This window comes from Carcharhinus amblyrhynchos, chromosome 18 (assembly GCF_965287045.1).
Source record: "Carcharhinus amblyrhynchos chromosome 18, sCarAmb.v2.hapA, whole genome shotgun sequence".
Lineage (NCBI taxonomy): Eukaryota > Metazoa > Chordata > Chondrichthyes > Carcharhiniformes > Carcharhinidae > Carcharhinus > Carcharhinus amblyrhynchos.
In genome coordinates, this window is record NC_137341.1 from 13,788,946 (window position 1) to 13,812,770 (window position 23,825).

A 23,825-nucleotide genomic window follows, 5' to 3' on the forward strand; every position below is an offset into this window, starting at 1 on the left:
CATGATTAAATCTCTTACTTTTAAAACATCCAGAATCATTGTGATTTATTTCTGTTCTGTCAGTCAGCCTTCAATATCAGATTGCTAAAAAAGCCATAGCCTCAGTGCTTTGTAATATAAAACACAGGATATAGATTATACAGTTCAATGTTAATGGTTATTTACTACTACCAACACTAACATCTGGATTACCACATATAGCTCTCTAAAACTGTAAATCACAGGAGCAAAGATGCAAAATATTAGACTATGATGATGGTTAAACTTACACTAACAACACTCTAAAATCGATGCCCTAAAATTGCCTTAAATATGTCCTCAGTAATCAGACTGAATTCTAAGAAAGGAAAATGCCAATTAAGCCATGAAAGCTTATATAAATGAAACATTACTCAACAGGTACAGAAAAACAAGCCATTAAGATCACTCGTGACTTGTCAATGGAGCCATGAAGATATCCTGCCTTACCTACTTCTGTACACAACAAGCAAAGTGCCGAGAAGCTAAGGAATAAACAAGTGACCTGGCATGCATGACCCATACCAGAGCACCATTAATTCTGATGTCATCAAGTGTGCCAACAGAGCTGTGTGAAATGGTTGACACAGAATGGCTAACCTCTTGTGCCACTCAGGTTGATCAATACAATCAAGGAAGCTTCTTTTAAAAATTAAAAAAAAGGTGATAATATTAGCATTCAAGTTTTCAGTACTTAATATAGTTTTTGTTATAATAGAAGGCTCAGGAGATTTTGTCTAGATTGCTGCTTCGATAACATCAAAGATGCAAGAATGGTGGAGAAGGATGATGTTAACAGGGCAATTATACAAGCTAGGTGCAGGTTACAGCTGGCCTGGAAGTACAAGTTTCCATAAGAGCACGGGAGGTAAGATTTAAGCCAGCAAGTCAAGACAGATACTGTTATGATCCATAGAGGTTGAAAGATTTTAAAAAGAGATCAACTTCTGACGACTGACAATAACTACTGAAGGACGTAATCTCATGTTTTAAGACTTTTACTATGCAAACCAAATAAAATCAGCATAGACCACATATTATTTATACCTAATTAATACTTTCAACTGAAGAAAAGGTACTTTTGTATTAACTAATACAATTGAGATATACAATCTGTTGCAATATCTACTTTCAAAAAGTCATGCACGGTTAGCTTCCAGCCATAAAACTCAAAACTGTTGCAATCAGGCATGTGGATTACAGCCTACAGACTCTCACACCAATCCATAAACCTGACTTCCAATAGATTGTTGAGCCTCTGGCCCTGGGAAAGGCTGTGGCTTTGTGAAGTATGGAAATGCCATCCTTTCTGAGGTTGATTGCATTAGTCCTCCTAATCCTGCTACACCACCAGTGCAGTAGTTGTTACCTGTCAGTTGGCCAGCTTACACTGCTATCATCTATGCTGAGGTGTTGTAGTCCATAACTAGGTGTCTTAGGACCAGAAATGCTTGCCATTCTTCTAAAGCTATTTGCATCGGCCCTTACTGAAAGTCAGCAGTATTCCACCAGCCATGCTGCAGCCATTCCATAGCACTGCATGGGAGTACGATGGACAAAGCTGTACACAAGGCAGACACTCAGGGAATGAACAAAGTTGGTTGACTGACTGATGTACACAATATAGAACAGTTTGATTTAGAAATCTGGTTTGGAATGCTGATTCCGTGCAGGGCGTTTATTTTTGCATTGTGATCAAATGGATGGTGTGAAGATAATGGCAGAGGGATGATAAGTTATGGAATTGTTAGTGAGAGGGGAATTTGGGTTGCAGTTACTGGTATCGCATTCAAATTAATTCATCATAGACAGCTCTGCAAAAAGGAGCTGTGGAGATTGCCTCTTTGTCTCCTCGTTTTTATGTCCCTGCTCCTGAGATGCTAACTATACAGCTGTTGGCAAGGGCTATCCCTTCATAATAGAAAGATTGCGCTTCATGAAACAAACCACAAATCTTGACATCTGCTATGCCAAGTACTGCAGGGTTCTTCAAGAGCAGTACAAGAATCTCAAGTATTGTTTCAACATGTCAATGATCTTCTTTATTATATACCATGAGACAACATGGCTTCCATTGATTGCATGCTGTGTATGAGAATGTGGGTTGTGTGCTCAAGTCATCAGTCATATGATCAGCAGATCACCTTTGACACCCACAATCATCCTTTGGCTTGTCATAATGGTTCAAATGCATAGCAGACTGCTGCCAGAATAACAGACACTGATTTGCCTGATTCTCTGACAGTGGTCACACCCCTTTAGGATGCTGTGGGACGAGAATACACATCAATTGAAGAATAGGCAGAGTTGACATGCAGCACCTGAAAAGTGTATGCAGTCAATGGTACCTTGGAGAAGTTGTCAACCTCGTGAAGCCACATACAAGATCTGCCTGCTTCCCTCTAGAGAATTAAATGTAGTTATCTGTCAATAAATAGATAGCCTCAGTGACATTGGTCAAGCAATGGCCAGCATCAAACTGGAAAATGTTTTCTATATTGAGGTCTAGCCTGGAAAATCCAGACACCAAGTTAATTGCCACTGTCACCTTGACAGCCACTGACAAGAGCTCCTTGCCTTGGTCTGAAGTGTGGGCTGAAGCAGATGGCAGATTTCAGCGAGGATGCTCTTACAGAAGCACAGACAGCTCTCACATTACTCCCTTTACACCATATAGCCTCCTGTTCAGAGTACTTTTTCCCCTCCTTCTCTCCCACCATTCACCTCCAACTTCCTGCAGTTTGTTCCACTCTGCACACACTCTATTCATTCCCCAAGTCATGCTGGACTCCAAGAGAAATGGATACAAGTGCACCCATGTTAGGGAGCGACTTGCTGGTGCAGAAAGCAGAGGTCAGCAAGAAGTCCTTCAGCACCTACCACATGACTTTCCTTTGTCACTTGAAACAACCATAAACGATATCAAACTCTTGTTGAATTATAACAAGACGAAAAGAAAATCAATCGGCATCTAGCCTGTAAGTATTTATAATTCCCTTAAATAGTGTCGATGGAGAGGGGATGGTCATTCCTGTGCTGAATGTGTGTTTATATGCATGATTATGAGACTATATATGCAAGCTTGAGCGTCGAAATGGCAGTGTTGGTATCAAATCAATTTTGTATGCTGATTAACATCATAACATACCCACTCTGCAATCTTCCACAAAGCATTCTCTTTTTGTACATGAATGCCCTGATGTTAGATGTTTGGTGCAACATTTTTATTTCAAATGGCACACATGACACCCAAATAGTGGGCGCTATGATCAGTGTCACACTGAAATGGTCAAGAGTGGTAGTAAACAAGGATCATTTATACAGACACTTCAAAATCATGCCTTATTATACTTGGAGCAAACACTTAATGTCTTCCCTCTCTAAATAAGAAAGTGTTGTTGTTTTCCTTGTAAAGTTGGTGAAATGGGCAAACATGTTTTCCAAAACACGCAAGCACAATTTGAAAATAAATGGTAATTAACAATGAGCTTGGGTGCATTTTCAAGGGCACCTTTCAATTTTCAGTTATTATAAGAACTGGATAAAGAGTAGTTGCTAATTAGTTGCACAACTTTGTTCTAACAGATGTTTGTTTCCATACTCTGAGTTATGGTGAGAGTCTGGAATAACAGACGGAATTCAGTTCCATTGTGTCCATTTTAATTGTATTCAGTATGAGAATTGAATTATATTTATCATGAATTTTATAGCCCATGCTTTTCTGTTTGCATGGGAGGTTGATTTCAATCATATAAGATAGGCGGAAGTGTCCATTTATTGGCAATATTTCAACTTATATATAAAAGGCTTTGATTACCTTCCCTATCTCTCAGCATTTCTGTATTGGGTTATTGGTTTGATATTTTTAAAAATCAATTGTGCTCCCACTAGAGATGCAATTATCAATAAAAGGTCAAATATCAAAGTTAACATACAGAAATGCAGCAGCACAAACAAATAAATGAAATGTAATAAATTAACAATGGCAAAAACAGGCCAAAATTAAACTACACCACAAATCATTGGCGTTAAGTAAATGGAGATGTTGCCAGATGTTACGTGGGTGCATTTTCGCAAATGTCTAACAGAATCTAATAGAACAAAAACAGGGCTGAAAATCTGCAGGTCATAATCATAATCTGCAGGGCCCCATATCTAAGGAAGGATGTGCTGGCCTCGGAAAGGGTCCAGAGGAGGATCAAAAGAATGAATCCTGGAATGAAGAGCTTGCCATATGAGGAATTGTTGAGGACTCTGAGTCTGTGCTCGTTGGAGTTTAGAAGGATGAGGGGTGAATCTTATTGAAACTTACAAGATACAGGTAAGGCCTGCATCGAGTGGATGTGGAGAGGATGTTTCCACTAGTAGGAGAAACTAGAACCAGAGGGCACAACCTCAGGCTAAAGGGATGATCCTTTAAAACACAGATGAGGAGGAATTTCTTCAGCTAGAGAGTGGTGAATCTGTGGAATTCCGCTGCAGAAGGCTGTGGAGGCCAGGTCATTAAGTGTCTTAGACAGAGATAGATAGGTTCTTGATTAATAAGGGGATGAGGTTATGGGAAAAGGCAGGAGAATGGGGATGAGAAGAATATCAACCATGATTGAACAACGGAGCGGACTCAAAGGGCCGAGTGGCATAATTCTGCTCCGATGTCTTATGGTGTATAATTCTGGTTGTTACATTAGAAGGCTCAGGCTGCTTCAATGCCAATGTTGCTCTGGTTGAAGTATGTGTGGTCAGTGTAAGTGCACTCCTTTAGTCAGAATAGGATTGCTAGTGCCATCATGAGTCATTTGCTGCCATTGGAGAGGGCGGCCTGCCTGAGCATCTGCTAACTTCATTCACAGGAGGTGAAGTTTCTGCTCCTTTCTTTTTGGGTGGGGGAGGTGGAAGTGGCAGCAACAATCCCTCCAGAAGTTCCAAACTGCAATTTATGCTGGCGGATTTCCCATTTCTGTTGTCCAATTGTCAGGATCCTCATTTGATTACATTTAAATGTAATTATCAGGCCTTTACATCCAGCCGTTCCACCCAATAGATTGCCCGTTCACACTGGGGTGAGGACACGCTCCATGAATTGCAACATGTCCCCCACAGAGTGTGCCTGGTAAATAGAACCTGCCAGAGGAGTTCAAGGTGAGTGCTTAGATCAATGGGGAGTGGGTCAAGCCTGGGCACTGCCTTGTAACACTGCCAAGAGACATTGCCAGGGATGTTCTGGGAAGTTGTGGGGCAGGGGGGAGCTGTTCCATGAGGTGGCTTCTATTTTAATTTTTTTTGTATCGGGGTGCCCGTGATCTAAGTTGCTGGCTAGCATGATGTAGTGGGATTCACCTCTTAGAACTTTTTTTCCTACATGCCTCACAATACAGCGGAGGAAGTGGCTTTGGGGCCCGCCTTCCAGTGTTTTTCTCGCCTTCTTCCATGTTGCAAAAATAGAAAATTCCTCTCCTAACTACTGCAGATCCATACTTTAGATAATCAAACTGCACAGAACAAATTCTTAAATTTTTGGGTCTAAGCCACTACACCGATTAAAGGGATGCTGGAGTGCCTAACTTCACACGGTGTGGCATTCTCCCTACTGGCATACTGGGCCAAAGGCGAGAGAACTTCTGGCGTGGAGGGAGATCCTTCCTCTAGCCACGTTCTTTATCTTGTAAAGTTCTGCCTCCGACAAGGTGATTATGAAACTCCCTGAAATACCTTCTGGGAAGTTCTTCATAACTAGCATGAGTTACAGCTGGAGAGTGGCAGAAATGCCGACGAATTTCAGCCACAAGTTTCTCAAAAGGTCATATGTTAAGAACATCATGTGCACATTTATACAATTTTCAGTCAGATTTCATACCATCCCAAGCTGTTTTCTTTGACCAAGCTTAATTAGATCCACCCACTGCCACTCGTAAAGCAACATTTTGACAGTGCTATAGTGAGTACTGCTACTTAAAAAGAGTAAAACTAGACCAAGCGCCCCAATTGTTCAGCAGATTGTTTAAACTGTTGGGCTTTGGATGAAGCGTACAGAATGCAGTGTTCACTATGAAGACCTCTCCTCCTGAAAGCAGCTTTGGCAGGGTCTTCTGCTCCTGCCTTGGAGATTGTTAACAACTCTTCTACTGGTTATCCCGAGCATAGCTGGAGAATGACACGGGTTGCAATGCTGATAAACACAATACAGGAAATCATGACTCTTAGCTTCACTATCTCTGCTGCTCTCTCTTCTGCCTCTGTTCCCTTAAAGCGTCATAGCTTCTTTTTCTGTCTGCTTCTGCTTGTTCCTCTCTTTTGTTCCTTTTGGGTGGAGGTAGTAAATGGTATGGTGTAGACTGGATCCTCACCATGTGCAGTATGGTCAAGGTAGAGACACAACAGTAACTCTGACCCATTTCTATTGCTGCTTCCTGATTCTGCCCAATTTGCAACATCAGATGGCTAGGGGAATTTGACACGGAATCCAGATGTAATTCAGATAAGCATTAAAATTAAGATCTTTATCTATCGTTGTAAATGTATAGCTTTGACCCTAACAGTCAATGGAACATGGCTGGGATAATAAGCTGGCTATGATAAATCACTGTGTCTATATTTACAGTGTCATGCTTTAAGTACTCCCTTTTATGTATGGCGACATTACAGTCTTCTGTTTGGCAAGATGGTGTAATTACAGTGTGACAGGCTTTTGCAAGCAAGTTTCATTGTAAACGTGGGCATTATAATTTATAATAGAAACAGCTGACAAAGTTTCTTCAGAACCAAAAAACTTTCAAAAATATATTACTGGTTGATCACTCATGATGATAAACACAATGCTATATTGATGATTGTTATCTTCACTATTTGTGTTGCTCTCTCTTGATCTCTTTACTGCCTCTGTTCCCTCAACTTGTCATAACTTCTTTCTCTGACTGTTTCTGCTTGTTCCTCTCTTTTATTCCATTTGAGTGGAGGTGTTAGATGGCATGGTATATTTTGGAAGATAGCAGAACTACCAACGTTGCAAGCTGCGAATAGGGTGGGAATGTAATTTGCAAGAGAACTGTGCCTCAAGGCCGAGACCTTCCTATCACCCCTCCCATCTCTGTTATTTATGTTTATCCATTTCCTCACACTTCCTCCTTACCCCTTCACCTTTCTACTATCCCACTACTCCATCATTCTTAAAGTGGTTTACTTTGCTTTGAGAATTCAAAATCGTTTTCAAAGAAATAGAATTAGAATAAAGGAAAAATCTGTCTGTCTAGCTGTGAGTCCCTCTCATGCTTTAAATACAGTTAGAAGTCTCACAACACCAGGTTAAAGTCCAACAGGTTTATTTGGTAGCAAGAGCTTTCGGAGTGCCGCTCCTTCATCAGGTGAGTACAGGATTTGTTTCACAAACAGGGCATATAAAGACAAACATGATAATAGTTGGAATGCAAATCTTTACAGATAATCAAGTCTTTACAGGTGCAGACAATGTGAATGGAGAGAGTTAAACACAGGTTAAAGAGGTGCGTATTGTCTCCAGCTGGGATAGTTAGTGAGATTTTGCAACCCAGGCAAGTCGTGGGGGTTACAGATAGTGTGACATGAACCCAAGATCCCAGTTGAGGCCGTCCTCATGTGTGCGGAACTTGGTTTTCAGTTTCTGCTCAGCAATTCATTGTCATGTGTTGTGAAGGCCGCTTTGGAGACGCTTACCTGAAGATCAGAGGCTGAATGCCCTTGACTGATGAAATGTTCCCAGCAGGAAGGGAACACTCCTGCCTGGCGATTGTCGAGCAATATCTTTTCATCCTGGTCATAGCGTCTGCATAGTCTCGCCAACGTACCATGCCTCAGCGTATCAGGTAGACAATGTTGGCCGAGTCACAAGAATATGTACAGTGTACCTGATGGATGGTGTTCTCGCATGAGATGATAGCATCTGTGTTGAGGATCCAGCACGTCTTGCAGAGGTTGCTGTGGCAGGGCTGTGTGATGTTGTGGTCAATGTTCTCCTGAAAGCTGGGTAGTTTGCTACGTACAATGAGGTTGCGCGGTTGTTTGAAGGAGAGGAGTGGATGTGTGGGAATGGCTGTGGCAAGATGTTCGTCTTCATTGATAACTCGTTGAAGGCTCGGAGAAGATGTCGTAGCTTCTCCGCTCCGAGGAAGTACTGGATGACGAAGGGTACTCTGTCCGCCACGTCCCGTGTTTATCTTCTGAGGTAGTCGGTGCGGTTTTTCACCATGGCGCGTCGGAACTGTCAACCTATGAGTTGAGTTCTTCTGAGGGTGTTTTTCAACACCTGTAGGTGTCTGTTGCGACCCTCCTCATCTGAGCAGATAGCTGTGTATATGGAGGGCTTGTCCGTAGCGGGTGGCTTCTTTAACATGTTTAGGGTGGAAGTTGGAGAAGTGGAGCATTGTGAGATTATCTGTGGGCTTGCAATACAGTGAAGTGCTGAGGTGGTCATCCTTGATGGAGATGCGTGTGTCCAAGAATGCAACCAATTCTGGAGAGTAGTCCATGGTGAGTCTGATGGTGGGATGGAACATGTTGATGTCATCATGTAGTTGTTTCCAGCGATTGTTCACCACGAGTCCAAAGGAGGAAAATGTCATCAATGTATCTAGTGCGTAGCATTGACAGTCCTGCACGATGAAGAAATCATGTTTGAACCTGTGCATGAAAATGTTGGCATATTGAGGCGCGAATTTGGTCCCCATGGCTGTTCCATGTGTCTGGATTAAGAACTGGTTGTTGAAGGTGAAGACATTGTGGTCCAGGATGAAGCGAATGAGTTGTAGAATCGCGTCTGGAGATTGGCAGTTGCCGGTGTTGAGTAGAAGCAGTTGCAGCAATCCCTTTGTTGCGGGGGATGCTGGTGTACAGTGCCAAGACATCCAACGTGACGAGGAGTATTCCTGGTTCAACTGCTCCACGGGTGCTGAGTTTCTGTAAGAAATCTGTAGTGTCGCAACAGAAGCTCGGGGTTCTTTGTATGATGGGTTTCAAGATGATCTCGACGTAGTTGGAGGTTCTCACACGGAGTCCCATTGCCTTATACGATGGGATGGCTGGATGTGTTGGCCTTATGTATCTTCAGGAGGCAGCAGAGATCTCCAATGCGAGGAGTACATGGGATGAGAACATGGAAGGTACTCTGAGGGTCCTGATCAAAGGCCTTGATCAGTCTGTTGAGTTGACGGGTGTGTTCTTTGGTCGGATCTGCGGGTAACTGTGCGTAGTGTTCCTCGTTGTTCAGTTGCTGATACACTTCTTTGCAGTAATTTGTTCTGTTTAGTATGACGGTGGCCCCTCCTTTGTTTGCTGGTTCGATGACAATGTTGCGGTTAGTCTTGAGTGCAAATGGCGTTGCGTTGTGCTTGGATGACGTTTGAGGCTGTCTTATGAATGCAGCTGATGAATCTGGCATTCATTAAACTCCTGGAGACTTGGACATGCATGTTGAGTTCAGGGCAGTGGCCTTGCAGAGGAGTCCAATTTGATTCTTTCCTCTTCGGTCACTGCACTGTGGATCCCTCTGTTGGCTGTTCTAGCTCATTAGCTGTCTCATCGCGTTCACTGTTGGCCTCTTGGGGTTTGTGGAAAAACTCCCAGAGCCTCATTCGCCTGATGAATTCCTGTGTCTGCTGTGAGACTGATGGGGTCCATTTTGGTGGTGAGGCAACCGAAGAGGAAAGAGTTGAACTACGGAAGATTGCTGCCCTCCACTCGACATGTCTGCCCAATCCGTCAGGAGGTGCATCAATGTCAGATTCATCAGCATCACTGCACACGACAACTCAGAATTGTGAGCAGAAACTGATAGCCAAGTTCTGCACACATGAGAATGGCCTAAGCCTGGATCTTGGGTTCATGCCACACTATCTGTAACCCCCGCGACTTGCCTGGGCTTGCAAACTCTCACTAACTGTTCTGGCTGGAGACAATACATATCTCTTTAACCTGTGTTAACCCTCTCTCCATTCATATTTTCTGTACCTTTAAGACTTGATTAGCTGTTAAGACTTGCATTCCAACCATTATCTTGTAAATTGAGTTTGTGTCTTTATATGCCCTGTTTGTGAAAGAAATCCCATACTCACCTGATGAAGGAGCAGCGCTTCAAGAGCTTGTGCGACCAAATAAACCTGTTGGACTTTAACCTGGTGTTGTGAGACTACTTATGTGCCTACCCCAGTGCAAGGCCAGCAACTCCATATCATGCTTTAAATACATAAACCTCTATGTCTGCCAAGTGGGCATTAAATTAGAAGCTCAACCTTAGAATTGTGTGCTATTAGTTTTGACCCTCAGTAGGCTTTAAAATGTTAACTTTTTTAAAAAATGAAGACTAACTGGCTATTTCACTCCCCTATCCCCTTCAACTTGAAACATTTTCTGACATTTATAGAAGATAAAGAATATATAACAGGTGTACATCATCATTTCTTTACAGACCAGTATTCACCAATTTATACCTTGATTCCCCCTCTCACTAACCTTGCATTGGCAACACATTCTAGAGTGACCTCACTTGTGCCAGCTGCTATGCTTGTGTTTTTCGGAGGAACAACAATTGTTGGTACCACAGGATCATCAGGATCGTCAGCATCTGCATGGAGAAGAATGCAAGTTTACAAGCAGTGATCGAAGGCTAAAGGATATTACCCAATGTTATAGCAAATGTTCTGCGAACAACAATATCAAACATTCTGGCTCTTACATTTATTAAAAAAACCTGTGCTTCAAGCTTGAGCACAAATCTGAAGATATTAGAAACAATGTTGATAATGTTCAAATTCTCCTCAATTATGAAAATTTTAAAGCAACTTTTAAGTGTAACGTGATTGTTTAGTAATTGTTTTTAAACCAGAAACTACAGAATCATAACTGAAATTTACTGAGTCTCATATTATAATTAAAAATAGGCCCTGGAGTATCAGTCACTCTGTCATGCACACAGAACAAAAATAAATCTGATTTACATGGTAGGATATCAAAAATAATGAGGTGCAAATTAAGAATAGGGAAATGCCATATGACCAAAGCAAATAATTTCCTCTCAGTGATAAGAAAATGCTAAGAAAAACATCTGCTGTTGACTTTGAATTATCATTAAAAAGTAATGTTCACTTTGATTCTTGATTTAATTGCACAATCAATTTTAGGATACAGTTTGCAGCCATTCAACTTCAGTCACAAAGTCACACCGTATTCCAGGATCTTCTTTTGTCATGGATGTGGACACCACTAGCAAGCTAAGCATTTATTGTCCATCCTTAATTATCTTTCAGAAGGGGGTGGTGAGCAACTGCTCGTACTGCTGCAGTCCATGTGACATAGGTTCTTCCAAAGCATTGAAAGGTAGGGAGTTCCAAGATTTTGACCCACAGCCAAGGAAGGAATGATGACCTAGTTCCAAGTCAGGATGGTGTATGACAAAGTTGGTGCTCCCACCTGCCTGCTGTGTTTGTGCTTCTGGGTGGTAGAGGTTGTGGGTTTGGAAAGTGTTGTCAAAAAAACTGCAGTGAGTTGCTGCAATGTATTTTGTAGATGGTACACACTGTAGTCACTGTGCATGGGTGGCAAGTGGAGTGAATGTTTAAGGTGTGGATGGGATCCCTGTATGTTGTTTTTGGCCTAGATGGTGTTGAGATTTTCGAGTATTGTTGGAGCATGACCACCCCTTCACAAAACCATGTTGCCTTTTGCTAATATGCCCACTTATTTCCAAGTGGGAATAAATCCTGTCTCAGAGAATCCTCTCAAATAATTTCCCTGCCGCTGATGTAAGGCTCATTGGCCAGTTATTATCTGGATTATCCTTGCTGCCCTTCTTAAATTTATTTTCCACTCACCTACTCCCCATGTTGCCAGGTCAAAATTCTCCTTCCACCCCCCACTACTTACTCACTCTATCCTCCACACATCTGCCCCGCTCCCTCCAGCTTCCACATTTCCCCCCGAGCTTCCGCCAACTTCCACATTCTCCCTCTCCTTCAGTGTAGTCTCCACACTTGCCCCTTGATCATTCCAGCCTCAACACACTCCCCCTTGCTTCCTCTAGCCTATACATTTCATCTCCACAGCTCCCCCCAGTATTCACATTTTAATCCCCCCCCCGCAATTCCTGTCCTTCCCTCCCAATCTCCAGGCCCCCCTCCTCTCCAATGAACACTTCCCTCCAGCCTTTCCCTTCCTCAGACTCTTTCTCTCGGCTTGCAACCTTCCCCCTCCCTCTCTCCTCCCAGTCTCTCTCTCCCTCTAGCTGCTTCCTCCCACCGCCCAGCCTGTCCTCCCATCCCCTCTCTGCCACTAGCATCTTGTTTGCTCCCGCCAGGCCTAAGGGCCTCACCTCCACATGTCTGGGCTAGCCCCCAACTGCATTCTGGACCGGACCCCCGACCTCGCTTTGGACTCGGCCCCCCATGTCCAGGCTCTGGGCTGGGTCCCCCGACCTGTCTCTGGGCTGGCCATCCCCGACCTGGCTCTGGGCCGGGCCCCCCTGACCTGACCCTGGGCCGGGCTGCCCCCCTGACCTGGCTCTACCTTGCCTTGCTCCTGTGCTGGACCCTGGCTGTATATAGTATCACATTTTGTTGTGCTCATTGCAAGACAGCAATTGATGACAATGATGTCAGTTGATAACGAACATTTGACATCGCAAGTATCGTTCTGAGTGAAAATGAAATAGAATGACAGCCAGATAATTGCTTATGAGTGCAAGTGATATCAGATGATGACAAAATAATTGCAATTGAGTGCAGTTGATGTCAAATAAAAGCCGTTGAAAGTAGATGATGTCAAATGCTATGAGAAAATTGAATAGGGTAGAAAGTGGAAGACCATCTAGGGTGTGCGAAAATCGAGATGTCTGGACCCCAGCAGTTTGGAATGAAAGAAATTCTGCTCAAATCCCCTCCTGTTTTCTTGTCAATGCTTTTTCAATGCATGACCTTTTGTTATTGACCCATTCACCAGATTAAATAGCTTTGTTATATCTACTCTATGAAAACCTCCCACCATCTTATAAACCCCTATTCGGTAGCACGTTTTGGGTCTTATTTTCTTTCCTTTGATGTATATTTCTACCATTTTCTCCAGGCACCAAAGATCAAACGCATTTGCGTTTCGACTGTGGATACTGAAAATTAAACTGGAAACACTCAGCAGGTCAGGCAGCACCTGTGGAGAGAGAAACCCAGTTGATGTTTCAGGCCTGTGACCTTTCTTTTTTTGGTTTTAGTGTTCCATCCCCATTCTGGCATGAATTTGATGAGCCAGTGGCTGCCTCCTGTGCCGTAATTCTGACTCCAACTACTTTTTGTCACAGCGCAATTTTCTTTCCTGCTGAAAGACCTTCTACTTGTCAAATAATAAGACAAGTCTTAACTAATAGTGAATTGACTGCAAAGATAAGCAACAATTCTGTCATGTAGAGTGCTTTAAAGTCTTGGTTTAGAAATTCCATGTTCTCTTCAGCAAAATTGAAGCATACAGTTAGAGGTGTTGAACATTTTGGCATCAAATAGGGCGGAAGCAGTTTATGTCAATTCTTCATTCCAAAATCAAATCCTTCTGAAGTCTCCGCCACTTGGCAGGCAGATCACATAATGGGCCCGAGTCCTGAGTAGTTTCAAATACATATATTATAAGAAGGACCTGTAGCACTACAACTGCGTGTTTCTTGTTTTTGCACTCACAAAGCACCTGAGGCCTGAGGTACGCTTGGCAGACAAGTGGAAATAAGGTGTTGAGCCTAAAGGATATGAAGAGTTTCACTTGTGATTTCCGCAGCTCAGAATGATTATTTGCAGCAAGCTTTTTGGCATGCTACTGACGCAGACCTGGATTTCCTTCTGATCTTGTGAGAATCCTGAAGTAATTTTCAGCATCTCCTCTCACTTACAATGCGCTCTTAAGAGCAAGCACAGCATTCTCCATAGGAATTTTCATGAAAGGAGGAGCAACATAATTTGGACCTGGAAGGAGTTTATAGCAGCGTGGTGGCACAGTGGTTAGCACTATTGCTTCACAGTACAAGGGATCTGGGTTCAATTCTGGCCTTAGATGACTGTGTGGAGTTTGCACCACCCCTCTGTATCTGTATGGGTTTCCTCCAGGTGCTCAGTTTCCTCCTACAGTCCAAGGATGTGCAGGTTAGGTGAATTGCTCAAACTAAATTACCCATTAGTATCCCAAGATAGGTTAGGAGGAATGGGGTAAAATGCATGTGGTTACGGGGATAGAGTTATGGGGATAAGGCCTGGGTAAGATTCAGTGCAGACCCGATAGGCTAAATGACTTCATTCTGCACTGCAGAGATTCTAAGAGATTTACCAGAATGATTCTGGGAATGAAGCTTGACGTATGAGGAGTGTTTTGAGGACTTTCTATCTGTACTTGATGAAGTTTAGAAGGATGAGAGGGATTTCATTGAAACTTTCAGAACATTGAAAGGTCTGGATCGCTTTTTTTCTGTTAGTAGAAAAGACTAGCATCCAAGGGCACAGCCTCAGAGTAAAGTGTCGACCCTTTAGAACTGAGATGAGGAGGAATTTCTTCAGCCGGGGGAATGAATCTATGGAATTCATTGCACAGAAAGCTGTGAGGCACAGGTGATTGAATGAATTTAAGACAGGAGAAAGATAGATTTTTGACTGGTGATGCTATGAAAGATTACAGGGAAAAGGTAGGGGAATGGAGTTGAGAAACCTATCAGCCATGATCGAATGGCAGAACAGACTCAATTGGCAAATTAGCCTAATAAGCTCCTATATTTAAATCTCATGGTCTTTATCTTATGATGATTTTACTTCTTTAAGCTAGCATTGTACTTGAGTATGAGTTACCATTGTAAGGACCCTGAGGATAGTGGCTTCTAAATGTTTGTAATTTTTATCAGCAATGTCACATTGATGTGAAGGGAGTTGACCATGTATATGCTTGTCAGCTTTTGTTCATAGAAAATGCATCTTGCTGTAGGTTTTACTGAACAGTAATTTTTAAATTAATTTCTTGTATATATTCCATATGTCATAACCCCATTTCTTTACAATTCAACATTATGCATCCTGTCATTTGCATTGGGAGCCTGTCACTAATTCAAAAGAAAGTTCACTGCAATCAACTTGTCCTGCATGGCGCAATACAGCAGAAAATCAGCTTTGTGCTGTTCTTAAAATTTCAAATGAAAAATGACGTTAAAGTGGCAGTTTTATTTTCAATAGAAATAGCGAAGTAGACTTTTTATGACCATGGCAAAAAATAGGACAGTGCTAACACATGGCATAGGAATATCTGACCCAAAAATCTTTTAAAGGCTTTCACCATATTTTATGATCAAAAAAAATCATTGTCCCTACTTCCAATAGGATGCTGGCACACGTGAAACTTTCCCAGAGTAGTTGACCACACTAAGCTAGAAATCTCAGCAAAGGCTGCAACTCAAGGAACTACAGGTGTTAAAAGCAGAGGATTGTTCATAGTGGTGATGTGCTCTTTCATTTTATCCCATAGAGTTGGAAATGCTACTACTCCAAGGTAGGATTTCACCCCCTCCCACCAATCTTCTGCCCCTCTTCAAATTCCACTTGCTATACTTTGTAAGGAAGATAATGAGGCCACAATGTTGTAACCCTATCACAGATCCACATTTTCTGCAAATGTGCTTACCCCATTGAGAGATTAACTTTGTAGAGTCACACCATAAATGTAACAGCAACTGAGAATAATGGACTGAAAGACTAGCCAGGAAATAACCCAAACCAGTAGGCTACCAGTAATACCAGCTAATCTGCATGGAACAAAATACAGGAGAGATTTACAAGTGGGAAAATTGAAGCAAAAAAGCATCCTTCAACCATTATGAACCTATACAACAGGGCTTTTCATGGAGCCATTTTACAGAATGGACAGGTGTACTTTGATTGGAGCCTTACCTGGAGATTTGAAATTTGATTTTTAAGTAAGTTACTTATCTATTTGAAAGGCTTCAGCTATACCTCTTGATTGCTCATGAGAAAACTGAGTTGCAAATCTATTGAATGTTTGATTTTCCAACCTGCATATCTCTCAGAATCAACCCTTCCTTCCCTTTTAATTCCTGTTTATCCAGACTATGTTTTCTAGACAGCATTATAATATTGGGAGCTACTTATTGTCACTTAAATGCCTACAAACAGCAGTGACTCCAGCTTTGATCAGCTTTAAATTTTCAGAACACTTTTTAAAAGTAAATTGCTCTTTACACTATGCACGTCAATTTTGCTTCATTTACCTCGGCATATTGCAGGTCTTTAGGAAAATTTCTGCACTTTGAAGTGTGACTCATTCCTTATTACCTGTTATCTGGTTCAGAGCAGTTGTTGGCTGCGGTACTCTTAAATTTTTTTGGACAAATCTTCTTTGGCTGAATTCTTATTTTTTCCACTTCTGTACACAACATCTTGTAGTGCGATAAAAACAAAGGCTCAGCTTGTTACCATACAGAACAAAATACAATTGTTTTGATTTATGGGACACCTAGTCACAATGGACACTTCATGCACCAGGACCAATAAAATCAATTTAAGTTACTTATCTTCAGTCACTCCATCCCCATAAAAAAAACTTCTGTGGATGCCCATAATTGGCGCAAAACGGTTTTGAGCTAATGCAATAACTGATATAAAATGACATATCCCAGTGTAATTTTGAACAGCTATGGAAAACTTTGCAAACTTATCTTCTGTGCCAATCCTTTTATCACAGATTTATTTTAGTAGCATGTTTTTAAGGCAAGGATAGATAATTTTTTGAACAAAAATGAAATTAAGGGCTATGGTGAGCAGGCAGGTAAGTGGAGCTGAGTCCACAAAAAGATCAGCCATGATTTTATTGAATGGCGGAGCTGGCTCAAGGGGTCAGATGGCCTACTCCTGCCCCTAATTCTTATGTTCTTATTAAAATCAGAATTTCAAAAAGAAACAGGCATTCGTGTAACATCTTTCACAAAGTCAGGACAGATCAAAATGCTGTCAAACCAATTAATTACTTTTAGAAGTGCAGCCACTACTGTAAAGAAGCAAACATGTCAAGGAAGTTGCATACAGGAAGATTCTACAAATAGTAATGAAACCATATATAAAAAAAATGACCAGATGATCAATTTCAGCAAGATCAGTTGAGGGTCAGGATGTGGAAAAATCTCCTGCTCTTCAGTAAAATAATACCATTAATTTTTATGCTTCCTTAAAGGTCAATGAGGCCTCAGTTTAATGTCCCGTTCAAAAGCAACAGTATGAAACTGCCTTAATACTGTACTGAACTGTCAGCTAGGATCTTGAGTTCATGACTTTGGAGGGGTCCTGAACCCAAAACCTTCTTACTCAGGGAAGAAGACTGCTTATCTGTAAATGAGAGCAGGAAAAATATTTCCATCTAAGTTTGTATCACTTTGGTGTCAAAGACATCTCACTGGCCTCCATAAAAGTAGCATTTTGGAGTGGTAAAGAATGCTTTCTGTTGAAGATGTTGCGTAATATTTGAAAAATGTTACAGGAGGCACAATGCAGAAGGTTTGAATAAGGGTTAATCTCTCCAAGTTCAGTGGCTGGAATTACTTTTTTCCCCACAAGTATTCAAGAATAACCCAGAATTAATCTATTATTAATGCTTATCCCAGAGTAATCCTTTAAATTTAATTCTAATAATCTATCATTTCCAAATAAGCTTGTCTAAGTGTGAGAAGGGTGATAATTACATGAACTCAGAAAATTGCCCACATATGTTTTTTGTCTACTTAATGACGATAAAATGACAATTAAGCAAAAAAAAAATTGCCTTAAGACCATATTAAATGTACTTGGTTTCCATTTATTCAACATCACATTTTTTGAAGAGGCAGCATTTGTATAATTGCCTGCACGTTTCAAAATAAAGAGCAAAATAATAAAAACTGCATTCAGTTCTAGACCTTGGCATCATTTGACAATAGGGTGGCATTTTGGGGAGCATATTGATGAGGAGAGAAGGTCATAGCCTACAAGAATAGAGTAATCTTGCCACAAAGTGTAATAGCTACACATTACTGGTTCACAGACAGCTGTCCTTGCTGTAAGGCACCACATCACAAAACAGAACATCATATTGTCTGCAACAGTGAAAATCTAGATGGGAAGATGATTCAGTTGTAAATGTGCATGCTGCTATTAAGGTACAATTTTCCTAGATAGTCATTCCTGTCTCTAAACACCAGAAATCACTACCTGTGAAAAACTCCCAGCAAACCTCTCCAAAGTACTTTTTTGGACTCCAACCATTCAATTAATGTTGCAAAATTAAGTCTAATGCAATAAATTCCTCAGTGAATTGCGTGCCCGAGGTAACAACCTATTGTTCTGAATGCTGACATATTGCATGATATGAAATCTGAAGTATTCCCTTGAACATGAATAAAACAAAGCCCTAACTAACATTGTGCTTGTTAGGGACGTATTTGTGTGTTAGTATATATGCATGCATGTATTTTCATCGCTCAATGTTGCTTTGAAGATAACAAACTTCTAGTGCCAAAGTCAGAACACACCGTCTGCATCATAATAGGAACTGTGTTTAAGAGCTTTAACGTTCACATACACTTACATTATGGCTACCATTTAGTTAACCCAGCTCTTGAGATTTTCATCTCTATATGACATCCTGCTTCATTACATGTATTATTTAGCTGTGTAACCATTGATTTAAATTGTAAGGGATAAAAATTAAACAGTTAATGTCAGCAGTGACACAGAGTTGTGGGCTCAAGAAGTTTGAGCACCAGGTTTGACACTTCTATGGAGAACTGGGGAAGTGTTGCACTTTCACAGGTGCTGTCCATGAGGTGAGACATTAAATCGAGACTGCATCTGTCCTCGCAGGTGGATGTAAAAGATGACCAGGGTGTGTAGTGGCCAATGTTGTGTAGCTTGTCCCTCAATTTAAGAATGATGTCTTCTCAGGGTATTAGGTTTCTACCATGAGCCTTCATGAGACCAAACAGACTTATTCTTGACCAGTAAATCTTGGGACACATTTCTTTCTCTGCATTGAGACACTGGGAGTCAAATCATGATGCAGTTTGACTGCACGTTGCTGCTATGTGATTGGAAGCAAGCTCCTCCCAGTCATTAATGTCTTTGGTGCCATACATCAAGGAGAGGTTCTGACAATCTTTGAAGCATTTCATTTTCTTCCCCCCCCCCCCCCCCCCAACAAAATGATGGTCACTTGATATTTGAGAAAACAGGACTTGGTGGGGAAGACAGCTTTCAGCCATGCAGAGTGTCCAGTTCACTAAAGTTGGAATTTTTAAGATTTGTTCTTGGAATCTTGCCATCACTGTCTAGGGCAGCATTTACTGCCCATCCATAACTGCCCTTGGGAAGGTAGTGGTGAGCTATTTTCTAACTCTGTTACACACTTATGGTGAATGAACTTCTCTCCATCATAGTGTACTGCAAGAAAGCCCACATGAGGAAGGGAGTTCCAAGATTTTGGCCTCTTGATAGCAAAGGAGAGATGCTTCAAATTCAGGATGGTGTGTGACTAAGAGAAGTTGAAAGGGGGGTTGTGCCATACATCTGTTGCCCTTGTCTTTCCAAGTGATAGAGGTTGCAGATAGGGAAGATGCTGTTGAAGGAGTCTTGGTGAGCTGCAGTGCACCTTCTTGATGGTATAAAGACTGACATTGTGCATTATGGAGGGAGTGAATGTCTAAAGTGATGGATGGAATGTTAATCAAGCAGGCTGCTGCTTTATCCTGGATGGTGTTGTGCTTCTTGAATGTTGTTGGAGCTGCATTCTTCCATGCAAATGAGTGCATTCCATCACACTCCTGATTTGAACCTTGTAGGCTCTGCAAATCAGGAAGTGCAAAATTCCCAGCATCTAATCTGCTCTTGATAATAACATCTGGAAGAAGCACTAGAGGTGGCAAGGGCACAGAATATACTCTGGGTAGGGGACTTCTGTGTCCATCATCAAGAGTGGCTAAATAGCACCATTAGTGAACATGCTTGCTAGTCCTAATGGACATCAACATGGTGGAATAATGATTCATCAGTTGAGGGGATATGACTGGTGGTAATCAGCAGGAGGTTTCCTTGCCTATGTATGATCTGGTGCCATAAGAGTTCATGAGATCTGGAGTGAATGTTGAAGACTCCCACTGTGCAGGGTGGGCCTGTCCTGCCGAGTGAGTCAGAAGACACCCAGGAATGGTGAGATTGGTGATTAAGACAATGCCTCTAATGTATGATTTGGGGAATATGACTTTGTCAGGCTATTGCTTGACTAGTCTATGAGACATCTCTCTTGGCAAAAGCCTCCAGACGTTAATAAGCAGGATCTTACAGGGTTGACAATTTGCCTTGGTCATTTCCAGTGCCTTGGTTAATGCCAAGTGGTCCATTTGGTTTCATTCCATTCAAAGTTATCCAAATGAAGGTCTTCCTTGGCCATTTTGAGAGCCGTTAAGAGTCAGACAAATTGCTGTAGAACTGTACACAACGTGTAGGCCTGACCAGATAAGGACAGCAGATTTCCTTCTATAAAGGTGATTAGTAAACCAGATGGGTTTTTATGACATTCAACAATGGTTTAATGGATATCATTTGACTACATTTTAATTTCAGGTTTTTAAAAGTTTTTATTGACTGAATCTAAATTTCACCATCCACTGAGGTAGGATTTGTATCCTTGTTCCCAGAATACTAGCTTGGGCCTTGCAATTAGTAATCTAGTAATATTACCACTGCTACTGCCTCCTTGAAGCAGAGCATTTGCGCGAGATTTGCCTGAATGATTGTACAGCTGGCTTCAAAAAAGACACTGATGGTTGTCACATGATTCTCCCATTGAATCTAAAGGATGTGGCAGAGGCATTGCTGATGGAATTTTTCTAGCATTCTTCTGTTTTGCAGATACTGGGCGTGATCTTACTACCCGTTCACACCATGCTCCCCCTACAGTGAAGACAGAGAATCTGGCGGCAAATCAAATCTTCATTCACCACAGCAGGATGGTAAAATCCCCCTGGCGTGAACGGTTGGAAAATTATGGCCACAGTGTCCAGGTCTTACAGCAGTTCAGGAGTGTGGTGACAATAACTGCCTTCTACATTAGGACTTTCCGTGGAGAACATTGTTGTCAAAAATTTACTGCTCTATTTAGTGCAGCCGATCCAGTATTGGATCTCTTCATTAATGGTGGCCATTGACAGAGAAGGCTGCCAAGGTGTGGGAAGGGTGGTGGAATATTTGGCTGACCAGGTTTGCGTTCATGAATGAGTTTTGTTTTGGCAACCATCAAGGACAGGGTGAGTTTCATCTATTCAGAATTGAAGACATTGAAAGTGGCTGGCAAATCCAGTGAGGGTCAGTGGATTGTACTCCAAAGATTCGGATGTCCAAGAAAATTTATCATAATCCTGCAACGCTTCTTAATGATATGACTGCAACTTGAAACAGACTGGAATTAAACAAGGTAGTGTTAATAGCACCCAAACAATTTACAATCTACCTGACATTTAATCTCATTGAAAATCAACTATCCTTTGGTGTCAGCATTAAATAGCACCTAAGTAGAAATCTCTATAGCTCCATCACCTCCGTGTCAAAACTAATCTGACCACCATAAATATACATGATCTACAGTGCGTGGATGACTGTGGTGCTGTTGCTACTCTGTACCGTACACGTAAAGCACTCTTGATCTTTTCAATTCTGCACACAGTACAGGCCAATATTTATCCCTCATCCAACAGCACAAAGAGAAATGAATGTTCTAGTAATTATCACATGGTTGTACATAAATTGACTGCTGTGTTTCCCACATTAAAGTAACTGCACTTAAAAGTAGTTAATTGGCTACAAAATGCTTTGGAATATTCACAGAACCACAGAATCCCTGCAGTGCAGAACAGGCCGCTCGGTCTATCAAGTCTCTCCCGATTCTCTAAGTGAGCAACCCACCCAAGCGCTCCCATCTGCCCTATGTCCATAACCCCATACATTCACCATGGCTAATCCACCTAAACCACACATCTTTGGACACTAAAGGGCAATTTAGCATGGTCAATCCACCTAACCTGCGCATCTTTGAACTGTGGGAGGAAATTGGAACTCCCAGAGGAAATCCACACAGGCAGTCACCAAGGTCAGAATCAAACCTGGGTCCCTAGTGCTGTGATGTAACAGTGCTAATCACTGAGCTACCGTGCTGCCCTCATGAGGTACTTTAGAATGACAAGTAAAATAAGGGAGGTTACAAATGTGCTAATTTGATTATGATACTGTTACAATCCCAGTTGGTGTTCCTATTAATCAAGAAGATCCCAGAATGGAACTCCAGCTCTGAAAACCATCACGGTTTACTTTAAGATGATGTGGAGGAACAGAGACACAGGACTACCAATTAGTAAAATGAACATGAAAAGAATACAATACTCCTTCATCGCTCCTTATCTTCAGAAAAGTATGCATATTTCAAGGGTAGCAACCTACTCTGAAATGGAATGGCAAATGCCACTAAATCAATCTTTCATCGATTTCTCCCCAAAAACCCTGTAATTGTCACAAAATTTCAAACAATGCTTTCCATCAACAACAAAAATAGAAAATTCAGAAAAATCTCAGCAAGTCTGACAGCATCTGTGGAAAGAGAATCGAGCTAACATTTTGAGTCTGGAATGATGAATGATCTATGATCCACTCGTAGCAACGGTTGAGGGAGGGAGGAAGGGTGCAAAGCGAGTTGGAAACATGGGGGTGATTCTCCCAAAGTGCTGAACTGGTGGGAAAACTGTTCTCGATCACGACTGTTTTTTCAGTCCAGCTTCACACTCGAATCTCCGCATTTTGCAATGCAGAGGTCTCAACTGGGAATATCATGAAAAACCCAGGGAGGCAGGGTCTATTTGCACCAGAAGCTGACAGTTCTGGAACTCTGTGCATGCGCAGTGGTCCCAATCTGTCAGTCTCCCCTTTTGCTGGCCAGCTCGATTGCTGACCAGCCTGGGGGACCCCCGCATTGCTGCTGCCCTTCCAGTGCCCCCCAACAACAATTCCCATGCCAGCCCTGACTGCCGTGCACCCCCCCCCCCCCACCATTCCCCCACCCCTGGAGCACCCCAATGTCCAGTCCACTGCACCCAGCAGTGGCGATACCAGCCCCCAGCCCCCACCCCTCCCCAATTGCTGGCCTCCCTCCAGTCCAGATCGATCTCTCTGCAGAGTGGCAGTGGGACCTCCCTCACCAATTGTCCCTAGGCATCACCACCTTGGCACTGCCTGATGCCTGGTGGGGCAGTGCCAGAGGGCACACATCAGCACTGCTGGGGCCCAGGCTCAGGGGGCACCGACCCCCACCGCCTGACCCCTGGGGGCCCCGATTGCTCCTATTTCACTCCGGTGAGGTCTCCTGCTAGTTCCCCAAATGCGGGGAGCTACCTAAACCCATCGGAATGACGTACCCCTGGCAGGATGAGAGATTTATCGGGGTCAGCACAGAATGGATAATCATATTGAAATTATATTTAAAACATATTCAAATTACTTACTGCACTTCCTGTCAGACTTCTGCGCGTTCCCGGTGGTGCCATATTCTTCCAGTTGGGAGATGCGCGCGGGTCATAAATATCACGGCGATTCCGCGAAATGGCCATCAAAATAGCATCTCCCAACCCGACCCGACCCGCCAGAAAAGTTGCGGGTCGCAGTGGGAGAATTGGGCCCATGATTGCTGTTAAACTGGGCTTTGCTGAGGCTATTTAACTGAATATTAACATTACTATTATTTAAATGTAGAATTTT

At 42.3% G+C, this 23,825-nt stretch overlaps 1 protein-coding gene across 1 annotated transcript in view; it reads right to left on the minus strand.

The window, feature by feature from the left end:
* Positions 1–23,825, minus strand: part of sdk1a (sidekick cell adhesion molecule 1a) — an 815,932-nt gene that overhangs the window by 276,081 nt on the left and 516,026 nt on the right. Inside the window, exon 6 of the mRNA XM_080206403.1 lies at positions 10,495–10,606. Coding sequence (XP_080062529.1) covers positions 10,495–10,606 — 112 coding nt within the window. The remainder of the gene's footprint in view (positions 1–10,494; positions 10,607–23,825) is intronic.